General features: G+C 36.8%; 2 protein-coding genes and 1 long non-coding RNA gene across 8 annotated transcripts in view; 1 reads left to right on the forward strand and 2 right to left on the reverse strand.

The window, feature by feature from the left end:
• Positions 1-1,896, forward strand: part of pals2a (protein associated with LIN7 2, MAGUK p55 family member a) — a 19,526-nt gene extending 17,630 nt beyond the window's left edge. For all 4 annotated transcript variants that reach the window (XM_055013598.1, XM_055013600.1, XM_055013599.1 and 1 more), the window contains one exon: positions 796-1,896. In XM_055013598.1, the coding sequence (XP_054869573.1) occupies positions 796-972 (177 nt within the window). In that variant the 3' untranslated portion in view covers positions 973-1,896. The remainder of the gene's footprint in view (positions 1-795) is intronic.
• Positions 1,897-1,959: 63 nt separating this feature from the next.
• gsdmeb (gasdermin Eb) lies at positions 1,960-12,738 on the reverse strand. Of its 2 annotated transcripts, none has more exons than XM_023299452.3 (10): positions 12,582-12,738; positions 10,962-11,184; positions 10,208-10,400; positions 9,692-9,866; positions 8,184-8,304; positions 7,076-7,195; positions 4,514-4,641; positions 4,251-4,425; positions 4,008-4,081; positions 1,960-3,914 (listed from the first exon to the last, which is right to left on the reverse strand). In XM_023299452.3, exons 2-10 carry the CDS (start codon positions 11,164-11,166, stop codon positions 3,696-3,698), a joined length of 1,410 nt encoding a protein of 469 aa, XP_023155220.1. In that variant the 5' UTR covers positions 11,167-11,184; positions 12,582-12,738; the 3' UTR covers positions 1,960-3,695. The 2 variants fall into 2 exon arrangements, with proteins under 2 accessions (XP_023155220.1, XP_054869578.1); XM_055013603.1 differs by lacking the exon at positions 12,582-12,738 and adding an exon at positions 11,847-11,981.
• Positions 12,739-15,080: 2,342 nt separating this feature from the next.
• Positions 15,081-26,506, reverse strand: LOC129349662 (uncharacterized). 2 transcript variants are annotated; one of them, XR_008602746.1, is made up of 4 exons: positions 26,308-26,495; positions 22,863-23,021; positions 21,628-21,939; positions 15,081-17,232 (listed from the first exon to the last, which is right to left on the reverse strand). It is a non-coding gene; the product is annotated as an uncharacterized LOC129349662 (long non-coding RNA). The 2 variants fall into 2 exon arrangements; XR_008602745.1 differs by lacking the exon at positions 15,081-17,232 and having other exon boundaries at positions 21,428-21,939; positions 26,308-26,506.
• Positions 26,507-26,891: the final 385 nt, after the last annotated feature.

The raw sequence follows: 26,891 nt of genomic DNA on the forward strand, positions 1-26,891 counted from the left end.
AAACGTCATAGTTTTATACGTCGTCCAAAATGTGGAAAAAACGTCATAGCTTAGTATGTCATCCAAAATTTCACTAAAACGTCAAAGTATGTCATCCAAAATATGACCAAAACGTCATAGTTTAGTATGTCGTCCAAAATGTGACCAAAAACGTCATGGTTTAGTATGTGGTCCAAAATGTGACCAAAAACGTCATGGTTTAGTATGTCTAAACTATGACGATTTAGTGAAATGAGCAGCCTTGGCGGAGTACTACAACTCTAAGTGCTTTTCTAGTCTCTGATGGAATCATTGAAACCCGTGCGTCTTTGTCACAAAAAACAATCATGAATTTTGGTTCTGTTTCAGTCTGATGAGTGTCTCAAATGGGACCTATTTAAATTGACTGAAGAGTCGCCAGCTGTAGTCAATTATCATTCACGAAAAATTTGGATCATGGCACTAAGAAAACTTAATACAGAATTCTACATCACCTAAACTAATATTTCAAAGTTGCTGTATGTATATTTTTGACCCAGCAGCAGATTTTGTCAGATTTCCCAAAGACCTATCATAAATCTATGAAAGAAATGATTGTTTTTTGTGACAAAAACACATTTCAGTGATTGCATCATACAAAAGTCTGAGTTGTAATGGTCACTGGAAACTCAAGATTACCATAATATGCAGTTTTTACAAGTGTATGTAGACTTCTGTTGACGAATATAAATGATGATGGGAGTTTTAAGTGGTCATAACTCATGAATAACTGTTGCTTTAATGAAACTAATGGGCTGAATGCCTTGTCTGTAACAGGAGAACGATTTAAAGAAAACTGTGGATGAGAGTGCCAGGATCCACCGGGCGTACAGCCACTACTTTGATCTGACAATTGTCAATGACAATCTGGACAAGGCCTTTGACAAGCTGCAGGAGACGGTGGAGCGATTATTCATCGAGCCACAGTGGGTTCCAGTCAGCTGGGTCTACTGATGTTTTACCCCCTACTGGACAGACACCGCTGTTGGAGCTGCCAGGCCCGGGATGAAAGGGGATTCAACACTGAGCTGCACACTGACAGACTGTTGGACATCGGCCCTGTGTGAATTGGGTCTCGCACAAAGCTGCATCAGAGTCACCTTGATCTGAATTGCCAGATTCCTTTCTAGCACACTATGCAACTCGCAACACACGGGAAGTGTACGTATTTATTGGCGAATATTTTTTAAAGAATATTTTCTATTCAAACACATTGGAAGAAAACGCTGGCCCTCCGTGTCAGATTGTTCTGAAAAGCAAACGCCGTCTTTTACCATGTCCTGTTTTAATTTTACATCTGTATGTATGATGGTAAATTGTATTTATTCTGAGAAAATGAGGGCTTGCTCATTGAAAAGGACGATACCTCAGTGTTACAGTTTACAGTGCATATGTGTCCAGTACTTCATCTCATTTCATCACTACAAACTTGTTGTCATTCATGTAGATTGGTGTCATATTTGTCTTCCTGAAGGCAACATTTATGCCCCTACGTCTTCTTAACCTCAACCTCATGAACAGAAAACTGTTGTACAGGGAGAAAAAAAGTAATACTGTAGTGTTTACCCATTATTTCTCTCAGTCAAGCACAAGAGACATTGATTATGCTGATTGTTTGTCGGACATTTGGATCATGTAACCGTTTCTGACTGTTAGACCGGTTAATTTGGTGCTGTGTTTGTGTCTGAACGAAAAACTTTCCACAGGACTCTCGACCAGGGTACTGCATCTCAGTGAACCATCCCTTTTGATGTGATAATACTAAAACTTAACAGTTTTAAGATAAAGTTGGTATTTACATATAAAAAAAAGGTATATTTTACAAGATTTCAGATAAGATGTATTTTCAGATGTCAAATAAATAACGTGTTTTCTAACGATCGGCTTCGGATTTTGTTTTCTTTCAGCAGAGAACAAAAAAAATGTTGCAACGATCAAAGGTGGTTTTTGTACATTATTTCTTTCATTTTGCACCACAGAAATAAAAATACAACTTAAGTTGAAAGAGTTTCCAAATATTAACATTGCTAACTGAGGCACAATAAAACCAATGGCAACAAAAATTCAAATATTCATAAACTAATTTGTTCAACTTCAGAATGAGGTTTGTAGTTGGAACATTAAACCCTGCAGAGAGCTCATCTCTATAGAGATGTGAAGTGCTTCAATTGGGGATGCAACATTACAGTTTCTAAAATTGATGATAGCTTTATTTAATAGTAACATAAAACTGATATGACCAGTTAATAAAAGCCCCAAACAATAAAGTAGAACAAATCCTACAGCTTTACAGTTGTGTTGGCCTTCAGGACTTAGTCCAGGGGTGTCAAACATGCGTCCTGTGGGCCAAAACCGGCCCGACAGATGGTCCATTTTGGCCTGCGGGACGTCTTTGCAAAGTGTAAAAATTACAGAGAAGACATTAACTGTAAATTGTAAATTTGTAAAACTGTAAATTATAAATAATTTCTAAATCTTGACAGGTTGTTTTGATCATAAAGTAAAATCCTATATGGTTCAGTTCCAGATAGCTGTGACTAAATGTTTTGTTCCTTCGCAGATAAACTGTGATCTGTCAGTTGTAATGCACATGTAAATGTTAAACACGCATAATACTGTTGAAATTGAACTTGTTTTTGTTGAGAAATTTCAGGGTTTTCATAATGTTTTGTAAAAAGATAATTCATTAAATGTGAACATTTTCAGAATATACTTTTTTGAACTAAAACAAAGGGGAAAAAATTGGAGTTGTGGTTATTTATAGGTTATTATGCTCTGATTTTACTGGTCCGGTTCACTGGAGCTCAAATTTGGCTGAATGTGGCCCCTGAACTAACATGAGTTTGACACCCCTGGCTTAGACATTACACCAGACCCTTAATTAAAAAATTAGTTTGTTACAAAGTGCGAGGTATGTTAATTCATTAAAAACAATTACATTTGATGCTTTTCTGAGACACAAGGCACCTGCATGTCTTGCAGGTAGGGCTGCAACTATTGTTTTACCGTTTCTTGAATAAATAATTAGTTTTTTGATCTAGAAAATGTAGAAAAATGTCAATCAGTGTTTTCCAAAGCTTATGATGGATAATAAAATATTCAAATTTATGCAGCTGAAATCAGACAATTTAGACTTTTTTTTCCCTCAAAAAAATGCTTAACAGCAATATTAGACTAAAAATCCAAATATTACCAGGTATACAGATTAGTCTGTATATTGATGTTGCCCATATAATCCAATTTTTAAAATTTTTTATTTAGAAAATCAGAAGTTCATTCAATATGCTTATTTTATCCAAATTCAAAACTGATTGACAAAACTCATACAAAATTTTGTTAAATAAGATATTTATATGTATACAATTTAGCAATAATGAATTTAGGAGGGACCCTGATTGTTACGTTTTTTAGAATGAGAAGTTGTGCTATATTTTTTCCTAGTCCAAATAATCTCAACAAGAAGTAGACATTAGGTTGAAAATGCTCTGTTGTTTTTTGCAGCACCAGTACATGTACTAAAAAACATTAAAATCCCACTTTTAAAAAAACCAAAACAAGACATACTGCAGCTTAAAAAAAGAATTAAAAACACAGATAGCATTTTATCTGTGTGGTCCCGTTTACCTCGTACCTGTGTGGCATTTCAAGTTTCTGCTGGATGTGAAGTTGTCTTCAGTTCAAACGCTGTGGGCCAATGAGGCGAGGCCCCTGACAGCGATGCACAGGACCAGAGGAAGATGTCCTGGCTGCTGGTTTATTTCCGTCTTCACCACGTCCCCGTCTCTCTTCAGGGACACGTTAGAGAGAGCAAACAGATGTTCAGTCTTTTCATAGATGTCCTCTGTCAGACCTGCGCTGCTCAGAGGCACTTCTCCATCTCCACAGACAGTCTGCACCTGCACAGGAGGGAGAGAAACATTAATGACACGTTCATTTAAAAAATACCCATGTAACATGTTATTTGTTTTGTTGAAACAGACTTTACTCACCAGTAGCTCCAGCGTCTGTAACACTGCAGGGCTGCAGCACGTTCCCAATGCAGCCAGGCAGTCGTTTGTCATCTCTGAAAGACCCGGATAAAGAATGAAAAAGAGCTTCGGGAAATTAGGTTTTCAGGACAATGTGTCTGCAGAGGGAACACTACAGTGCCACATATTTCTCCTCCTGACCTCCAAATGATTTTATTTCACAGACTGAGTAAGAAAGGTGGTGCAGAGAATAACTTTTCTCACCATCTAAGGCGCTGGTAATGAGGTGAAGGGCTGCGAGGACAGATGTGGACTGGCCTGACCCAACCTGATCACACTGCTCCAGAACATCCAGGATCACTTGGATGCTCTGCTGTTGAGACTCCGCTGTTGTAACATCACTCATGTTCGGTTTCTTACCCAGGCACATGTGGTCCAGCTGAGACATGGAAAGACAGATTTAAGATCTCATAACTCTTTATTATATTAGTGCATCTGCAAGGTTAAGAACTCTTTCTTCCACTAACCACATTCTGAAGTGCACTGAGGGCTGCTTGGTCCTGCATAAGTTTGGTGATTTGCTCAAACAGAGACGACCTGGTAGATGCAGGGAGAGCTGAAAGCAGCTGGAAATTGTCACTGAGTTGTTCCAGTTCTAAAAAAAAACAAAAAACACAAAATGGACACATTTTGTCATCACTTCCCAAGAAACAACATTGAAAAGCATGTTGTCTTTACAGAATTACCTCATTTATCACTGTGAGAAACTGTAGAAACTGAGAGAACCGGTAGATTTTAAATTGTCTGACAGTCCTTGAACTACTCATTTATGATGTGCCATTCCATTAGGAAAATTAACCAAAGTCAAGCTTAGAATTATGATATTTCATCAAAATCACTTTATTCTACGTGTCTCATTTACAAATTAGCAAAAAAACCCTTTTACACTAACTAGATTCTGTAAAAAAACAAAAAATTGTCAAAAGTGAAGCCATTATTGACTCAGCTATGACCAACAGACAATGTGACAAAAATGCAAAGACTTCTCAGCTGAACTGCAGGCTGTGTTTACACTGAGCAGAGAGGAGACAAGTATGGAAACAACCACATGTAAGCAGTAAAATATCTATCATATGTAGAATCACCAGTTATTTTTCTAGTGTTGGTAGCACCTGTGGTCACTTAGAAACACCTTGTACATGTTGGTTACTTTTTACATTTTTTGTAGAACAAATAATCAAAGGAATTCAACTTTTATTTTTCGTTTTTTTATGAATTGTGGTATTACAACTTTATTTTTGAGTTCTCGCTACTTCTAGCCATGGATATGCCATCTCCATACATGTGCAGGACTTCATATTGCAGTGAAAAATGAACCCACAGGGAGTAAAAATGTAACAGAAGCAGAAAATCCAGAAGCTACTTGAAGTTCAGAGAGTTAACTATGACAAAATCAGGCAGCATGAACATGGAATATACCACAATAAACTGTTCTAGCAAGTATAATCTAATTAAAACGCTATGTCTATTCGCTCCAAATGCATGATTGCACTCTGAATTATTCATTAATACTGTTTCCACACCTTATCAAACACACAGATGCCTGCTGTTGCCACATAAAGACTTTCAGTGTCAACACAATTACCACAAACTCACTTTAAATAAGTTTAATCCTGATTAAACGCCATCAGAGCAGAAATATCTCTGTACTGGGAATCAGAGTGACACCGCAAATCTGTGAAGTGCAACTAAACATTTTCATTGGTTGCACCGGTGCATTTGACATTTACCAAGTCTGTATGTGTGAATTTCAATTATTTAGTTTTTCCACCCACATTTTACGTGACATCGCCTCTTTGGAGACAATCACAAAGTTTGTCTTTTTGGATATTTTAATGTCCTTTAAACACTTTATTAAATTCTGGTAATGGTGTTTACTTGGATTTGCTGCTGTCACACTGAATTATCCAGTCTCATTTAATACGGCAGTTGTAAACACTGTTGATGCAGAAACCATGTCGGAGTAAAATCATGTGGGACGTCAGGTTGGTAATAATGACTGCTCTGCTGACCAATCGGTACTAAACACACCAGAAGACAAAACCTTGAAATTTACATTTTAGGCTTGATTTTATATAGTTTCATAAAATTTGCTACATTCATTTAATACTTGTATTGTCTCCCTTGTATTTTATTTTGCTATGTTTTATCACCATTTCTTTAGTTTTTCATTTTATTTAAATGTCTTTTTTGATGTAAAACACTTCACGTACAACTTCCACTGTACAAATAAAGTTACTGTTTTTTAAAATAGTATTTTGTGCTATTCTCCAGCTTACATGCCATTTTTTCTTGATTATACGTTACTTTCAGAATAAAAGTGACATTTTGGAGAGTCTTGGCAGTGTCTTCATAACAACACAATGCAGAAGATCACTGGTCACACTTAATATATCTTCTTCTAAAACATTTCTATAGATTTGCTTTTTTGAGACGTCATGATTTTTTTTTCCATTTAAAGTTTATTTATATATTTACTATTATTATTGTTTTTAAACTCTTATTTTTGGTTTTACTCTATTTTTTTTCCCGACTTATTCTTTGTCTTTAATTTGATATGGCAATTTTGCTGCTTTTATCATGGTATTTGCATCCATTTGTGTTAATTATGCTGATTTAATTTATTTAACATGTTTAAATCTATTTTTCCCACTTGTGCTTCTGTTTTTTTCCCTGTTTTGGCCTGTCTGCAATGTACTTTGCATAAAAGTTGAAGTAAAATGTGCACCAACATTATGTGCAAATTAGGCCAGTAGGGAACCCGATGTAAAAAATTAATCTGGAGTGCTGCTAAACAACTTGCATAACAAACTAAACAACAAACCGCAGACATTAGGATTTAGGTCAAGGCGCATGTTTACAATGTGTTCTAACATTATTCTGATAAGACAGGACAGAACCTCCAATCTGTAGAGGCCCTTTATGACTTAACATACATTTCTGAACGAGTCATCAGCAACAACAATCTCAAGTCACGTGTTTTTTCACTGCAGAGAAAAGAAGAGGAGGAGGAGAAAACAGTAATTTACCTTGTCGAAGGTGGTTATTTTCAGAAGAATGTGCAGGAGCTCTGCAGACACTCACGCATCCTTTCATAACTGCCCCGTCTACTTCAAAACCTCCATCGGTGTTTGACATGAGACACAGCTCTAAGGAAAATAAAATGCACTTTAAACACCCACATACGAAAAGTAACTACAGTTAATTCCCATTCCAGTTTTTGAATGATAGTAGATCTGACTGATAGATTTCTTCTGGCTGGAAAATGACATAAAGTGACAAAACATTACAATGGAGATGTTATTTTTGTAAGTCAACATTTTTTGAGGGGTGAAGACCTCACTATAGACTCCAGACCAGGTATTTGAGACCTTTTTTTGAGAGTGTGCGAGTAAAAATTTCAAGTTGTGGTACGCATTTGTATGGTTTACACTTAAAAATGTGGTCTTCTTGTGAATACGGAGCACACCTACATGCGCAGGTTATTTTGCTCATAATAAACAATGTAGAAAAAAAAAAAAACGCACGGCTACATCTGGAAAAATCTGACTATTGTGCTCGTTTCAAAGTAATTTGTGGTAACACACCTGTCTGAGGGCACCACAGCCACCTGACAGCATCTACCGCTCCCTGCAATGTGGGGCATGTAGGGAACATCGGTAAATTGTAGTGTCTAATTATAGGCAGATGTTCAGCTAGTGAAATGTTTCAGCTGTGACAAAGTGGAAAGTGTGACCAAAGAAGAATGCTGTTTGTACCGGTGCTACCAGTGAAAAAGTCAGTCTGGAGCCCTATTTGTTTGTTTTTTCAACCTTTTTACTAAAAATACATTGTCCAAAGTGACTCATCCCTCTTTAAATTGTTAAAATGTGCCTTCTATACCATCCCAAATGATCAAATTATTTTTTTCCATCTTTTAGGGCATGGTATTTTTAGTACAAATATATACATAAAAAAAAAAAATTCACTACTTGTTTCTGTAATTTTCAGCCAGAAGAAACCCAGTGATCAAGCTAAAAGTCTATGTAAATCAAAGTTTTATAGCAGTATCAATAATTTTAACTGAGTTTATTCAGCTATTCTTGTCAAATAAGCAAAAGGTAATAGAGTTAATGAATTCAGTGAATGATTTCTTACTGTAGTGTCCATCATGTTTGATCTCCAGCTCTATAAGGCCATAGGCAATGGTGGTGTTGATAGGAATCTCCATGGTGATGTTACTGTCTTTACTCAAGCTCCCATTCTCCTTTAGTAAAAGCTGAAACAGTAAAAGAGTTTACCGAGACAAAACTCAACTATTAGCAATTTTTAAATAATAAAGCAACTCAAAGGCAATAATATTAAATAATTTGTGGGCTTGTGTCATTCCAAAGGATGTAAAAAAAAATGTCCTGTGTGGCTACAATACAATTTAACTTAAGAAACCATTTTCATCCCAGTTTTGATTTCAGCCTTGGAAAGAGCAAAAGCTTCCATCTCTCTGGACCAAACAGTTCACACAAGCAACTGACTGTAACACAAAGAGGAACCATATTAAGGAAAAAGAGACTAAAGTAAATTTTTCCACCAACAGCAGAAATAAGATTTCGTTGTATAATTAGAACAAATTCCACTTGACAAGATATTGTTCTATTTTTTCCAACTTACACATTCAGCTCACAGTTGTATTCATAATTGAAACTCCTTCTGGGAAAAGCTGCATACCAATAACTAGAGGAAATCCCAAAATCTATTTGTTGGAATGTAGGCACAACAAAAACGGAAATTATTTCATAAAAAAATACTCCTAGAATAAGAGGGAGAAGCTGAATTCTCATACAGATTAAAACAGGAAAAGACAAGATTTATTCTGAAAAATAACTTCTGTATGATCACATTAACTCTTTGAACCCCAAGCAGTTTCCAGGTGTTTTTACTCAATGTGGATTCATTTGTCACTAATGTAACGTCCTACATTTCTATGGAAACAGTGCAACTATGGATAGAAGGAGAGACAACTCAAAATTTTCTTTTGTGCAGTGATAAGACCATAAAATCAGAAAAACAAGAAATGAGACTTGAGTTTCTTTGACATATTAGTTTTACAAAAAGTGCCAACAGATGTTGTGAATACTGGGGAAAAATACTGATGCTACATACTAGTACTTTAAATATTTTACTATTTACATTTTTAATTCGTTTCCATGCTTACACACCACACAGCCTGCAGTTCAGCTGAGAACATTGAAGATTTTTTGTCATGTGACTGCTGGTTGAAGCTGAGTCACTATTAGCTCCACAAACACAACGAGGAACGCAAAATTTTTAGTTTTTTACAGAATCTGTTTGGAGCAAACACTAGATTTATAGCCAATTTTTAAAAGAGACACGTAGAATACATTGATTTGGATTAAATATTGTAAGCTTAAACTTGGTTATGTTTCCAGATGAGTCACAGCTGAGTAGTTATAGAATCCTCTTAAGGTTGATAATTGGTCATTTCTTCCTGTTTTTACAGTTTCTGGCTCTGACAAATGCTGTGATTTGTGGAAATTTAAAAAGAAAACATGTCTTTCAAACCCACTGGCATGTTTTGGAGTTCAGAGAGTTAAAATAGAAACACTAATGGAATCATAAAGACGAGTATTTCAGTGTTAAAACTGTACCTTAGAGCTCTTGAGGCCACAGATGGTGACACTTCCTCCACACTGTCCACCTTGCTGGACGTCCTCTATGACCGAACAGGGCTGAGTGGTCACAATACGCTCCTTCACAATCCCCAGAAGCTGTCGGGGCTTCTCCTTCGTCTGCTGGATCAGACTGTGGGACATGTCCAGGAGCCTAATGCAAGAAATTCACAGAAAACCAGTGGTGCATTTAACTGGGAATACTCTTAAGTCGGAGTATGATTAAAACCTTAAATAGAAATATACTGCAAATATGAAATTCAGGAAGTATTGTTTCATTGTTTGGATTTAAAACTTTAATGTATGAAGTCCTACAGCAACTTTTCTTGAGTGTTTATATACAACTGGGCCTCTTGTTTTGCTTGAAACTTTATGGTTGGACAAAGATCACTTCTGCCGTTTAACATCTTTAGTTTTAATCTTTAACAGACTTTATGTCAGACGATATATATACAATGTTTACGTTCCATTTAAAACATATTCATTGATTCTAACCTGTCTTTGGAGTCTCGCAGCAACTTCTGCACATCCACCTCCTCTTTCTTCAAACTTCCAAAGGACAACTGGAGTTTTGAAGAGTCTTTACCCCCTACGTTGACGCTGGTACGGACGAAACTTGCATCCAGGCCTCCTTGAATGTTGTCACCGAATGTCCCAGTGTATTTGATGAAGTCTGTGTCGACCACAACTGCGAAAAGTGAAACATTTAGGTTTTCTATGATCTTAAAAGAATTAATTACAACAACATTTATTGCTGTAGATGCAGTTGGATCCATAAATATTTGGGCAGCGGAACAATTTTTGCCTCTATAAACAACCACAATGGATTTAAAATGAAGCAATCGAGATGTAGCTGAAGAGTCAAGAGTATTGTATAAAGTGTTTAGAAATTGTTAAATACAAATTTAACACTTGGAATCAACTCAAGATCTTTAATCTGTGATTTCTGATGAACCAAGAAGGGGGAAAAACACATCTGTCTGTAAAACTACACATTAGGCTATTTTTAGTCACCGTTGAACCTATATTGCTGTAACTATTAAACAGTTAATTCAATATTTTTCTTAAACCCCTTGAATCAAATCTGGAAATCTACACTTAAAATCAGATCTCGATTATTTCATTTCAGATTCACTGTAGTGGTGTGCTGATTCAAAATTGCAAAAAGTGCATCACTGTCCACATAGTTGGAAACCCGGCTGTATTTACATGTCATTAGAGAAAATGTACAGAGGGATTAAGTGTATACCTGGCTTTATAGGTGTGTCTCCTGTTAGTAGATCACTGAGGTTAAAATCAGTGGGGAGATATTTGTGCTTCTGCCAGAACCAGAATCGCGTGCGCTTCACCACCACCGTCAGAGGAGCAATCGAGTCGTTCAGGCTGGACACCGGGATCAGTAAACCTCCATGATCCACCTCCTCCACAAAGTTTCTGGCAGCTACGGCAAACATCTTCCAGCTGGATTGAACCTGTGAGGGCGAAAATGAAGTCACTGATAATCACAACTGTACCTACATGCTAACATAACTCAAGAAATCTGCTTTCAGACTCTGGTGTGCACTGAACAGACTTCTTTTCTGTTACTTTACCAAACAGCTGTATGTATCATTACACAGCAGCAGGATCCAAGCTGTCTTATCTTTACATCTTCTGATGTGTCACTGTGACTGTGCGTAGCTTTATTATCCTAAATGCTTTTACTGCACAACAAACAGAGCTGTTGTGAACAGATCCACAGTTTTCACACTGAAATCATTGGAAACAAAACAGTTGTGTGTTAAGGACAAACCAGCACCATCAGTGCTGTTGCTACATTTTTATTTTCAGCAAAAGCTCAAATAAAGTTTCATTTAGAGAATCACATGATTTTTTTTCTGGTGTATAAAGTGGATTATTGCAAGGAGTATTCAGTTTTGTTGCTAAAGTCTGACATAAATAATAAAAACAAGTGGAAATATGTCAAGTATGTAACTTATCTTTGCACATAATACAACAATGACGGAACAGATAGTTGATCTAATAATGAAAACAGTTTCTTGTGCTCAGTCTAGAAGCTACTGATTAGCTACTGAAGCTACCTCCTGATTACTGCTGCATTTGTGTTTCCACTGTTTCTAACATGGTCACTAACCTTTATGTATGTCTTCATATCTGTGAAGTCTCTCGATCAGAATTCTTTTCAATATGGAGCCATGATGTAGACATACAGACAGACACAGCACAGAAGTCCACAACTGAGGTAGCTGCAGTATTCACAGCTGCTTTTAAAGCCATGCAATTAGGCTGACTGGAAATCTCAGGTGTACCGAGGACTTCTTTCACTATCGTTTGCATCAAATCTCCACTTTTGGGGCCTGTATTTCCAATGTGGTCTGTCTGAAAGGTTTGTTTTGGTTGCTGATGAGTGGCAACACCCTTTTATGCAACTTAAAAACAATGCAAACATTAAGGGGTAATGCAATTTTGAATTATTTGACATTTAACTGATTTTTCACTGAGATGTGTTCATTGTTGTTGAATCCACTCTGCTCAGTCTACAAGGGATGCCTCCTCACTAAACAACGCCTGCTAATAAGAAGACAGTCCCACTCGTGAGTTCTTCCTCAGGCTAAAAACCGACTAGCATGTTGACACACTGTTCCCTCCCTTGTTCTCCTTTCTAAAAACTCATAATAACAAAGTACAGCTTCAGGTACAGAACTTTTATCAGGTAAAAAGCACCCTGCTAACATTTCGTTACATTAAAAACTAGCTAAAACTAGCTAGTAGCATCAACAAACGCACTGATTTGTTGTGATCGTAATCTGACGTTCGCTTGTTTGTACAGCAAAAAAACTGAAGCAAATGTAAATGCGAAGTGTGGTACCGTTTCCCTGAAGTCCTCAATTTGGCGAAGAACCACACGAGAAACTTTCTCTGAGGCCAGAGAACACCGATTTCCCCCGCACCGGTGTTTGGTCTGTCAGGTTTCTGTTTGGGGACAGAAGACTCAGGAGTTGCTCCGCCCTTCAAAATAAGACGCTGCAGTCAGACTGTGGCGGTGTTCCAATTTAACTGGTGATCAGGTTAACTGGCGATAGTTTCCGTCTCCAGATGTTTCGTCCGCAGATTCGTCACGATCAGGCCTGAATTTACGTGAAATAAAGATACCAGATAAAGAAGACCTCGCCGAAAAACGTCGGCATCGCTACTTAATAAAGTCTGTATCCATGTAAATATCATCTACAGACAGTAAAAATAAATGTGCGGGCCGAAATAAAAAACACGTATTTTTCAAGTATTGTGAGGGGATTCGAAACCACGTAATCCAGCGATAAAATTACGAGACCACCGTTTTACTCATTGTGCTATTGATCAGCGCGACAAACATTCCGCTTCATCTACATAGATCACTGCCATCCTGTCAGGTGTTTAACACCTGGTGATTGTTCAGGAATCATGCCCATGTCAACTGGGGATAATCACAATTTAACACAGGCTGCCTGGTTAAGAACGAGTCAGAAAACTATTTATTGTCTCACTAAGAAAACCCACAACATAGAAGCACGTCCACTGCTGTGTTGTGTGTTAGTTTGTGTGCTCAGTGGAACAGATCCAGAGCAGAACTTCGAGCTGAACTCGGGTTTGTTCTCAGAAACACTCAGACCCTCAGCAGGGGAAAAAAATGAATTTTTATTATTTTATTATTATTTTATTAGTCATAAAATTCAATAACTTCACTCTTATATACTGTAGTGTCACCAAATTTACTGCAGCCATCAATTGTCTCCTGCTGTAGAGGGGGGGTACTGTCAGGGCTGCTCCAGCAGGCTCTGGCTAGGGCTCCTCCCTCCTTTTGTTTTTTTCCTTTTTAGGTATCCTGAGTGTTGTGGCAGCGGCGGCAGGTGAACAATCAGGGGCAGTCAGCTAAAGCAGGAACAGGTGTGTCGGAGCCAATCAGCCTTCCACCTCCCCTCCATATATTCAGACGCCAGTCACCACTTGGACGCCGGATTGTGAATGCACATCCTCAGTTCTGCGTTTTTTTCAATCTAGCCAAACCTAAAGTTGGATTTTTTTGTAATTCTGTTTTCTCCCTTTCAGTTGGAACCTCACCTGCTCCTGTGGCCGAACCATCTCTTTGGACTCCCCTACAACTACAGTTCCAGGCAGACACCGGAATCCTCGCCACCCACTCGCCATCTTCAGTCGGGACTCCATTCTGCCGTCGCTGCCTTTACCTTCAGCTCAGCCCTCAGCCCGTTACTCCCTTCCCTAGTCAGCTGTCCGTCTCCAGCACGAGCCAGGTTGAGGTATTTAGAGTGATGTAGTTTAACGTTACCAGAGACTCTGTTTTTTTTTTTAGTGATCTTAGTTGCTCTACAGCTTTGAGTCAGTGTTCAGTTTTCTAGTGTGCTTAGTTACTCTACAGCTGAGTCTGTGTTCTGTTTTCTAGTGAGCTTAGTTACTCTACAGCTGAGTCTGTGTTCTGTTTTCTAGTGAGCTTAGTTGCTCTACAGCTTTGAGTCTGTGTTCTGTTTTCTAGTGAGCTTAGATGCTCTTCCGTTTGAGTCTGCGTTCTGTTTTTTAGCGAGCTTAGTTGCTCAACAGCTTTGAGCCTGCGTTGAGTTTTTCTAGTGAGCCGACTGGCTCTTTCGCTTTGAGTCTGCATTTTTGTATTAGAAATGACCATCTTGTCCACCCGCCACTAGGGACTTCCTTGCCCTGGTATAGCGTGTGGTTTTTTTCCAGTTCCTGTTTCCGGGGACCAGCTACTGGGAGTTGTAGTCTTGTAGTCCTTACGCTTGTCAATAAAAGTATTCTTGTTGGCTTCAGCTTTGTCTCAATCTCTGTTCCTGAGCCTCAAAGAAAAACGTAACGCATACAGTCCTTAACTTGGAAAATATTAGCTGTTTAACATTATGGTTTAAATGAATCAGTTAACGCTGCAGCCTTGTAAGAAGGCATCTTATTGTCTTTCTTCCCAATCATCAGTACTTGAGGAGGCAGTCTAAACAGTTTAGTTTGGTATATTGGTGTTATCTGATCCTCTCTTTGATGAGGATTCCAGGTTCCATTACTATTCAGTATCATGTATTTGGACAAACGGGTGCATTGTGGATCTAAAAATATAGCCCTACATACATCAAGAGAAGAGCCATCAAAGCTAATTTACTCATAATCCTTAAACTTCACACACAAGCATGCACACTAAATGGTGTGCACATCTTCACATGGCAATAAACAACCCAAATAAAATAAAATTCAGTTACTTTTGGTGATTAATGTTCCACAATCTACCCAAACAATGGATGAGCACTTTTATCTGTTACAACAAAAAATATTTGAGATATATAACAACAATTTCATTACTAATAAAAATTCCTTAAAATTCAGACTTTTGATTTATTACCAAACCAAGACTTGTAGTATGACAATCAGGAGCCAACTGATGGCTCCAGTGAATTTGATGACACTACAGTACATAAGAGTGAAGTTATTGAATTGAATTACTAATAAAATAATAAAATTCATTAAAATTATAAAAGAATGTTTTTATATCAAACCAAGAGTTGTAGTATGAGCAGTAGGAGTCATTTGATGGCTCCACTGATTTTGGTGACAATACAATGTATAAGAGTGAAGTTATTGAATTTTATTACCAATAAAAATTCCTTAAAATTCAGATTTTGTATTTAGCATCAAACCAAGAGTTGTAGTATGATCAGCAGGATACAATTGATGGCTGCAGTAAATTTGGTGACACTACAGTATATAAGAGTGAAGTTATTGAATTTTATGACTAATAAAATAAGACAATAATAAAAATTCCTTAAAATTCAGATTTTGTATTTAGCATCAAACCAAGAATTGTAGTATGACCAGAAAGACACAATTGATGGCTCCAATGATTTTGGTGACTCTACAGTATATAAGAGTGAAGTTATTGAATTTTATGACTAATAAAATAATAATTAAATAATGAAAATTCCTTAACATTCAGATTTTGTATTTAGTATCAAACCAAGACTTGTAGTATGACCAGCAAGACACAATTGATGGCTCCAGTAAATTTGGTGACGCTACAGTGTATAAAAGTTAAGTTATTGAATATTTGTGTAGTGCCTCTCTTCGCTGTTGCAGCGGTTTTGCTATTTGCAGACGGTCCCTGTTCACTCGTCGCACAGCCGGCTGCTCATAGACATCAATGTTATTTCTGCAGCTTGAAAGACAGCGAGTTTTGATAAAACTGGCCTTGTAGCACATTGTCTAGCTTACAACGATTTGAAAGAGGCATTGTTTATGTTTTTACAACGTATATCCCATGAGTTATTGAGGCCGGAAGTCCGAATCTGTGAATATCTTGCCAACTTTACAACATGCAGCAGAACATTAGCTTTATTTGCTAAAATACATCGGAACAATCTGAGACCACGTTGTTTAAACTAGTCACTCAGAAAACAATAAAAACTCATTCAGTCATCCACGTCCTAACCGTCATTTCAGAGCATATTAACCGCTGACAATATTTGGGTCCGGGTCCTAATGTTTTTTGAGCAACACACCATACTATGACGTTTTTACAATGAGGGTTCTACTATGGAACCAGTTTGACATGTTCAGGTGTTCTTTGTGTGAAAACTCGGAGATTTCAGGTATCAGAAGGTGGTTTTCAACTTTCTTTGTTAACTTTCTGCTTCAACTTTAAATTAAATTTCCTTCACTAAGCCAGGCCTTTGGACTTCCAGTAAGCTGTGTTCCTATTGGCTGTCCAGGTGGCTGCTTGGTGTTATCAGGAACACCTGAGCAGCTCAGTGTCTTCCTGCTTTATGTAGCTGCAGACAAACATTTCCTCTGCTTCTCTCCACCACACGACCGGGTTTGGCTCCATTGCTATAGTTTGTTCTTTAGGCGTTGGCTTGCAGCTTCCAGCAGTAAAATCGTCCTTAATGTGTTTCTTGGTGTGTTTTAGGGCTTTGTACTGGATAGTTGTCTTGGTAAATGAGGTTCTTTAGCCACAGTTAGCACATGGTGCTAATGTGTGCAGTGATTAGTGGATTTGGTACAGCTGAGTTGTGTCTTTATCTTGGCTGTAGTGAGTCTTCAGAGGTTTTTGGTCAGACACATTCTGTATTCTTGTTTGTGAATCAACGTTGGTTGTCCAGAAGGTAAGAGTTCCTGTCCTGATTCTCTGTTCTCAGAGGTTCTCTGGTAGGCTGCAGGAGACTTTAGCGTTTGGGTTGTGCTAGTTTGGTTTTTGTATGGTTTCATCTGGACGACTATCTTGAGGCCCCTCCATGTGGTTTAGTGAGGTTTTCTGGAACAGTTCTACATAGCAACCTGCAGCAGAAGAGCCTTTGAGAGTTTTTAGGAAGTTCTGGAGACCAGACTTTAGAGCAGCAGAAACATTTGTCAGCAGTTTGAGCAGGAGACGGTGATCTTCAGAGTAGAAATGAGACAGAAACCTTCTTGACCCGTGTGGTGAGGTCCTGTACCAAGAGTTTGAGCAGGTTGTGAAGAGTCTGTAGTTCTTTGGTCTGAAAGCACAAGAAGAGTCGACTCATTAAAGGAGAAAACAGGAGATATTGTTGGTTCTTCTGTCGCTCTGCAGGTTCCTTAGACTGAATATCAAGTTTATATTTTAAATGATTTCCCATATGAGCCCAAGAAGACTTTAATAAACTCCCTCCATCCCCTGGACACAACGTATTTTATTACTATGTTAAATTTTTTTTATTTATTTATTTTTTTTTAAATGTTTTTGAGTTTTAATCATAGTTTTAGCATAGTTTTTTCTCTTTGCTTATTTAGTTTTTTCATCTGTGTAAAAGGTGCTAAACAAATAAAGTTGAATTGATAAACGGAATAATTGACCAACTCGTGATTGTGACAACAGAAGTATTTTCATTGTGATTTAAGGGTTTATTTCATTTTTAAGGTTGGGGTTAAAATCTTGACAGAAAAAGAAGATTAAAGAAATAAACTACATAACAAAAAGCAATTAAATCAAAGGAAAAACAAATTAATACAATAAAACTTTTAAAAAGTTGTATTGTCTGTTTAATAGAGTTAAACATTAAATACAATTAAATTATATTAAACAGACAAAATTTTGAATTAGATAATTCAACAAGATGCAATACATGTCATTATGAAATTAAACACATTTTTTAAATTACAAATATTAAAAATTACAGATAAAATATTTTCCATAATTAAACATACAAAAAATACAATTAAACAAGAAGAATATTAAACATTTTAAAAAATGCAAAACATTTAATTAGATTATTAAACCTTTAAAAAGACAAAACATTTAATTAAAAATTAAATGTTTAATTAGAAAATTACATCTTAAAGACAATAAAACTTCAAATAGGAATTACACAGAAAATACAATGAAGCATTTAAAAAGAAAATTAAACATTAAAAGGTGGTAAAACATTTAAAAAGAAAAACCTTAAAGATTTACTCGAAACATTAAATACTGGGAAAGAAAAATAAACTCAAACAAGCCGATAAAACATTTGAAAAAACAAACATTAAAAAGACAAAACATTTGGAAATCAAATCAGACATTAGAAAAGAATAAAAGGTGAGAAAAGAGCAAAACTAAACGTTTAAGAAGAATCAAACTAAAGACAAAACATTTGAAAAGACACCAGTTAGACTTTAGAAGATCAAATTAAACAGAAGAGACAATAAAACGATCAAAAAGAGCAAAAACAGATAAAAGATCTTAAAGCGTTTTCTAGTCTGAAATGAAAACATCAAGTTGTTTCTTCAAACATTTCCTCTTTCTATGTTCTTGGTTTGATTGTGGATAGATTTACTAAGAACTCATTTCAGAAAACTGCTTTCCAGATAAAGTCTACTAGTAGTTGAAGGCATTTATCAAACTAATGTTACCTTCTGATCTCCACAAACTTTACTGTTCAGTGAAGAGAATCAAAGTTTGTTAAGGATTTCTAAAAAACCCATAGGTGAAGGTCTGAGAAGAACTCAGATGGATGGTCTAAATGTGAAATCAAGACTCATGGTCACAAGTTTTAAGGCTTCTGTTAACCAGAAAGTTCAAACTAACAGAGAAGTACTGAGAAACTTTTAAAATTTCAGTCCTCAGACTGTCTGAAGGTTCAAACTAACAGAGAAGTACTCAGGAACATAGAAGATATCAGTCCTTGGACTGTCTGGAAGTTCAATCTAACAGAGAACTACTGTGGGACTTTCAGCCCTCAGACTGTGTGAAAGCTCAGGTCCTGAGGACTCGGGAGGTCTGGAGGCTTTGGAAAGTCTTGGAACTGAGGGTTCCACCCTCCAGCACAAAGGCTGAAGTCCAGCCTCCTGAGAAAAACGGTCGAGTTGAGACCTGAGTTTAAAAAAAACTCGAAAACGCCAAAAAATAGATGACAAATGCGGAAAAACGAGAAGAATTAGTATCTGAGCGAGTAGCTCAGGGGGATAAGAGGAGAGACTACAGAGCGGAGGGTTGCAGGTTCGAGACCCGCCAGTGGCAGTTTTCTTTCTTTGTCTTTGTCAGGATTTTGAGAAAATTTAAGAAGTGTCTGGTCTTGAACCAGCGACCTGCAGCTCCATAGGCAAATCCTTAACTCACTGAGCTACAGATCAGATGAAAAGAAATAAATTCGTCATCCCTTTGGCATCGTAGTTCCTGAAGTGACCACATGGGTGGAGCCAAGGCGGAGTCTGGGTGGAGTCAGGGCGGAGAGTAGGCGGGGAGGTGGGTGGCGGCCTCCCCCCTCTACTCCCCCACCACCCACCACACCTTCCCCCGCCCGACGAGTTCTTCGAGTCTCCACGAGTTCTTCGAGTCTCGACAGGTTTTCCCGAGTTTCTGGAGTTTCCACCAGGTCGGAGGCAGAACAAGTTGTCATGAAGAGGTGTTGAAGTCGGCCAGGATGGACTGACTTTTTACAGCGACTAGAAGGAAGATGACTAGAAGAGCAGGTCTTTAACCACCATCCATGAAATCCATTGAGTCGCTCCACAGAAATGAAAGAAGGTCAACTTTTATCTACCTCCATCCAGATGTTCAACTTGATATCTTTACTTTGACATTTTTAGCACCACAAATGTTTAGCATCACACTTTATTATCATTTATTAGGACTTTAATGGAATCCACCAGCAGATTTAGTTTTTGTTGAGAAAATTTATTCTTGTCGTCGTGGGACTGCAGTATTTAAAACTGTTCCTTCTATTTGACCTCATGTTTATTAGTTTTAGTGGAGAAAGTTATTTTAGTTGTCGATTAGTCTCTTACAAACTATATAATAAATTGGATTAGTCAAGAGGTTTAAATTTCTTACTTTGTCATATTTTAAATATGACAAAAAATATAAAAATAAAGCATCTTGAGACAATTTGACCTGTAATTGGCATTATATAAATAAAATTGAATTCAAATTGTATGTATCTTGTAATGTTGGAGTAATTCAGCCATATATGTTGGAAAACACATTTTCTTTGTCCATTAATCTGTTGATTGTTTTCTCCAGTAATTCATTTCTTGTTTTGGTTTATAAAATGTCAAACCCAAATATATTCAGTTTACTGTCATAAAAACCAAAAAGATTTACATTCATGATGCAGGAATCAGGCAGTTTTTCACTTTTTATCTTAGTTTAGTCAGAAAGATAGTTGATAATGTGTGAATTGTTGCAGCTTGTGAGCCGTAAAAGGTTTTAATCTTTGGGGCCGAGTGTCCAAAAACATTTAGAAACCAACATCAACAAAGCACTCAACAAAGGGAAATCCAACTTTTGCATGACAATGTCTAATTAAAGGACATTAATTTCCAATGTAAATGTCTGATATTCATCCTCTGGAGCTTTCTCTTCACATCGTCTTCCACCTGGACTGGTTTGGTTGGGAGAATGTGCAACAAACATCTGAAAAACTGCACTTTAACATCAATGAATGACACTGAAGTTTAATCTCTACATAAATGAGACTGAGTCTGAATGTGCTGCTCTGTCATTAACTCCTAAGTTTAGGGAAAGTTCAAACAAAAGAGGACAGTTCAGAGAAGACTTGAGAATAAGCTTATTTTGAACAAACATCTCAGACTTTCTGAGCTTCAGCACCTACAGCAAGATATTTTAACAACAAGCAACTCAAGAGATCCAGAAGTTGGAGAGAGTTAGCTTTAGCTGAGCCAAAGAACATGTGAGATGCTAACCTAGCAAACATTTCAGACTTTTCTCTGTGAATTCTGAGAAATAATTTACTATTTAATGACAGAGCTACACATCTGAACTCAGTCTCATTAAAACAGACTCTAATTCAGTGTCATCCATCCATATTAAAGTGCAGTTACCCAAAATGTTTGTTGCATGAGCTCCAACAAAACCTGTCCAGGTAGAAGGCCACTTTGACAAACAGGAAGTGGAAGATTCCAAGCAGATTTATAGAAGGGGGAACCAGACTGTACTAAGTGTCGTCGAGTGTAGAGGGGTGTTTTGTGGGTTTTTAAGGCTGATAATGATTATTAGTGAGACACTTGGAGTAGATATTCATTTGCAGTAAATGAAAGTATTTAAAATCTTGAGTTAAACTTAGAAGAACACAAACTCTAACAGAAAACTTTGTTGATACGTTTTTGTTTTGTTTACAGATGTTAAGTTAAAGGAGTTTTATTTGTGACGTATAACCAATCAAATCACTCCAGAAGACAGAGCGACCACAGGTAGATAAAGGTTCAGAGCCAAAGTAGCACCATTTTTAAATTTATTTATTACCGTAAATCAGTAAAAAATAAAATACTGATAATCAGTAAATCAGTCAGCCCACAATTACTACAATTCTACAATGTATGTCTCTTTGCTTTGACTTATTTGTACAATATACAATGTATATGATGGTGTTTTTTCATCCCAAAGGCTATACTATGATGTTTTCTAAGAGACATACGATGCTACTCTGGTTGTTCTGGCTCTGGGTCGCTGCACTTCTCCTCTGTTGTTTTCTGGATTGTACTCAGCTGCATGTCTTCATCCACCCGGCCTCCGTTGACTCGTCCCGCCTGCCGTCTCTGGAGCTGAAGCTGGATTGGAACAGACCAAAGTACAGTCCAATCACGATGCCAGCTGCCTCTCAAAAGGCTCCTTCATCTGGCAGGTGGCGCCACTTCTTCTGAGGGGAAGCTGAGCTGGTCCAGCAGAACTTTGGAGATGTGTTCCAGTGGTTGATGGATGTGTGGGGAGATAGAGAGGGACCTTTGAACTGTTCAGAAAGGATAACAGGGAACCCATTGGTAGTTTTAGTTTAGGGTGCTACTGTGGTGTGTTTTTGGGTTTTAAGAGGTGAACAGGAAGAGTTTTTTTTCGTATTGATTATCTTTTACTTTGTTCCTGGTTGGAATGTCCATCAATGTCAACATGAAGTTCACTTTTAGTTCTGTTTATTTATTTTTATTTTACTAACACTCATTTGTTTTTAACCCCCTCACATGTGTTGTTGTAAACTTACTCTTTCAAATAAATTCTCATCTAACCCTCTGGAAACCAGTGTTTGGACTGTTTTTGTGTTGCTCCTCACCTACTGACAGCTGTGGACTAAAGGCTATACTGTGACGTTTTTAGAGCGACATGCTATACTATGATGTTTGTTGGGCGACACTCTATACTATAGGCTTTTTTAACTGACATATTACTGTGACATTTTTTTTGTTTTAGTTTTTTTTAGCAATATATAAGAATTCGAACAGTTTTAAAAGTTACTATACTTTTACTTGTGCAATGAAATTATTATTCTATGGCATTTTTTAGATGACATATTATACTCTGATGTTTTTTTTGAATTACATACTATTTTGACAATATACTGCACTATGACATTTTTTGAACCACATATCATACATGACAATTTTAGGCAACATCCTATCATTTTGCGCTTTTTGAACCACATAATAATCTATGTTTTTTTTTTTTTTTCTTGCCAACATGCTGTACTATGAACTACAGGCCATACTATGTTATTTTTGAGTAAAGCATACTATACTTTGACATTTTCTGAACTACATCCTATACTATGGCGTTATACACAGAGTACTTTGGTTACATGTTGATTTATAATCTAGATTTTTTTCTGTTTTGTTTTTTGACGGGATTACCACAGACCTGACTGTGAACACCGTCGACACCCACCTCAGGGAGACGCTGCCTAAGATCTCAAGGCTGCTTGGTCGTGGTCTTTCTGGCACGTACTCTTCCAAGATGAGCCGGGAAGTTTAACACTGATGGAATAACACCAGGTCTAAGCCGACAAACTTCCAATTCCTCCTCAACCCATAGTCTCTGGGAAACCTACATGGAGTAAGAAAAGTAGACAGAGAAGTAAGTAAGTCTGTACACAACATATTAAAAAGAAATCATGCTAATAAATTAAGTACAAAGAACCGAATTCGCCAATATACTGGAGACCAGAGCTATTTAATTTGATAAGTGTTACCTTGTTTAGTAACATTTCAATTATTTGAGAGCAGTCCTAAAGAACTGCCTGTAATCCCAATCCTAAAATGGGTTTGGAGGAAGAACATAGATGGTAATCTGGATATACATGAGTTAGGCTTTATAACTACTATTGGTAGTATTGGTGGTAGTAATAGCAATGTGACTACTGCTAGTAGTAGTGGTAGTACACTCACTACTGCTACTGATACTGGCACTGCTACTACAAATTGTAATATTATTACAAATGCTGATACTACTTCTATGACTCTAACAGCTATTTTATACTACTACTGCTTGTACTTTTAGTATTACTACTACTGCTTGTAAGTTAGGTAAAGTTGGCAAGATATTCACAGATTCGGACTTCCGGCCTCAATAACTCATGGGATATACGTTGTATAAACATAAACAATGCCTCTTTCAAATCGTTGTAAGCTAGACAATGTGCTACAAGGCCAGTTTTATCAAAAGTCGCTATCTTTCAAGCTGCAGAAATAACATTGATGTCTGTGAGCAGCCGGCTGTGCAACGAGTGAACAGGGACCGTCTGCAAATAGCAAAACCGCTGCAACAGCGAAGAGAGGCACTACACAAATATTCAATTACTTAACTTTTACACACTGTAGCGTCACCAAATTTACTGGAGCCATCAATTGTGTCTTGCTGGTCATACTACAAGTCTTGGTTTGATACTAAATACAAAATCTGAATGTTAAGGAATTTTCATTATTTAATTATTATTTTATTAGTCATAAAATTCAATAACTTCACTCTTATATACTGTAGTGTCACCAAATTTACTGCAGCCATCAATTGTCTCCTGCTGATCATACTACAACTCTTGGTTTGATGCTAAATACAAAATCTGAATTTTAAGGAATTTTCATTATTGTCTTATTATTTTATTAGTCATAAAATTCAATAACTTCACTCTTATATACTGTAGTGTCACCAAATTTGCTGGAGCCATCAATTGTGTCTTGCTGATCATACTACAACTCTTGGTTTGATGCTAAATACAAAATCTGAATTTTAAGGAATTTTCGTTATTGTCTTATTATTTTATTCGTAATAAAATTCATTAACTTCACTCTTATGTACTGTAGTGTCATCAAATTCACTGGAGCCATCAGTTGGCTCCTGATTGTCATACTACAAGTCTTGGTTTGGTAATAAATCAAAAATCTGAATTTTAAGGAATTTTTTATTAGTAATGAAATTGTTGTTATATATCTCAAATATTTTTTGTTGTAACAGATAAAAGTGCTCATCCATTGTTTGGGTAGATTGTGCAACATTAATCACCAAAAGTAACTGAATTTTATTTTATTTGGGTTGTTTTTTGCCATGTGAAGATGTGCAGACTATTTAGTGTGCATGCTTGTGTGTGAAGTTTAAGGATTATGAGTAAATTAGCTTTGATGGCTCTTCTCTTGATGTATGTGGTGCTATATTTTTAGATCCACAATGCACCCGTTTGTCCAAATACATGATACTGAATAGTAATGGAACCTGGAATCCTCATCAAAGAGAGGATCAGATAACACCAATATACCAAACTAAACTGTTTAGACTGTCTCCTCAAGTACTGATGATTGGGAAGAAAGACAATAAGATGCCTTCTTACAAGGCTGCAGCGTTAACTGATTCATTTAAACCATGATGTTAAACAGCTAATAATATTTTCCAAGTTAAGGACTGTATGGACAATACTTGGAAGAAAAAACCTGAAGGTATGATCAATAGGACCTTTTGATGGTTGGATGGAGTTAATTTTTTCTGCAGTGTTTAAGAGTGAAGTGATTGAATTTTATTTACTATAAAAAATTCCTTAAAATTCAGATTTTTGATTTATTACCAAACCAAGAGTTGTAGTATGACAATCCAGTGAATTTGATGACACTACAGTACATAAGAGTGAAGTTATTGAATTGAATTACTAATAAAATAATAATAAAATTCATTAAAATTATGAAAGAATGTTTTTATATCAAACCAAGAGTTGTAGTATGAGCAGTAGGAGTCATTTGATGGCTCCACTGATTTTGGTGACAATACAATGTATAAGAGTGAAGTTATTGAATTTTATTACCAATAAAAATTCCTTAAAATTCAGATTTTGTATTTAATATCAAACCAAGGGTTGTACTATGACAGTCAGGGGACAACTAATGGCATCAGCAAGTTTGGTGACACTACAGTATATAAGAGTGAAGTTATTGAATTTTATGACTAATAAAATAATAATAAAATAATAAAAATTCCTTAAAATTCAGATTTTGTATTTAATATCAAACCAAGGGTTGTACTATGACAGTCAGGAGACAACTAATGGCATCAGCGAGTTTGGTGACACTACAGTATATAAGAGTGAAGTTATTGAATTTTATGACTAATAAAATAATAAGACAATAATGAAAATTCCTTAAAATTCAGATTTTGTATTTAGCATCAAACCAAGAGTTGTAGTATGACCAGCAAGACACAATTGATGGCTCCAGTAAATTTGGTGACACTACAGTATATAAGAGTGAAGTTATTGAATTTTATGACTAATAAAATAATAATTAAATAATGAAAATTCCTTAACATTCAGATTTTGTATTTAGTATCAAACCAAGACTTGTAGTATGACCAGCAAGACACAATTGATGGCTCCAGTAAATTTGGTGACGCTACAGTGTATAAAAGTTAAGTTATTGAATATTTGTGTAGTGCCTCTCTTCGCTGTTGCAGCGGTTTTGCTATTTGCAGACGGTCCCTGTTCACTCGTCGCACAGCCGTCTGCTCATAGACATCAATGTTATTTCTGCAGCTTGAAAGACAGTGACTTTTGATAAAACTGGCCTTGTAGCACATTGTCTAGCTTACAACGATTTGAAAGAGGCATTGTTTATGTTTTTACAACGTATATCCCATGAGTTATTGAGGCCGGAAGTCCGAATCTGTGAATATCTTGCCAACTTTACCTAACTCTGCTAGTACAACTATACTACAGCTACTATTAATCGTCTGGTATTAGCTTGTCAAGCTGCTCGCTCGCCTTAGTGTTTTGCTAGTGGCTAACTAGTTAGCTCTCATAGACTGGAAGCTCTCAACAAGATTTCATAATGAAAAAAGAGCCAAAAACTATTCTTACCTATGAAAAGTCATTCCAAGTTTCCTTGTCTCAATCGTACGAGGCAGTGTGTAACTGTATGCAGCATAGTGACCCGGTGTTCCAATTTAACTGGTGATCAGGTTAACTGGCGATAGTTTCCGTCTCCAGATGTTTCGTCCGCAGATTCGTCACGATCAGACCTGGATTTACGTGAAATAAAGATACCAGATAAAGAAGACCTCGCCGAAAAACGTCGGCATCACTGCTTAATAAAGTCTATATCCATGTAAATATCATCTACAGACAGTAAAAAGAAACGTGTGGGCCGAAATAAAAAACACGTATTTTTCAAGTAGGTGAGAGGATTCGAAACCACGTAATCCAGCGATAAAATTACGAGACCACCGTTTTACTCATTGTGCTACTGATCAGCGCGACAAACATTCCGCTTCATCCATATAGATCACTGCCATCCTGTCAGGTGTTTAACACCTGGTGATTGTTCAGGAATCATGCCCATGTCAACTGGGGATAATCACAATTTAACACAGGCTTCCTGGTTAAGAACGAGTCAGAAAACTATTTATTGTCTCACTAAGAAAACCCACAACATAGAAGCACGT

Source organism: Amphiprion ocellaris, chromosome 9 (assembly GCF_022539595.1).
Source record: "Amphiprion ocellaris isolate individual 3 ecotype Okinawa chromosome 9, ASM2253959v1, whole genome shotgun sequence".
NCBI lineage: Eukaryota > Metazoa > Chordata > Actinopteri > Pomacentridae > Amphiprion > Amphiprion ocellaris.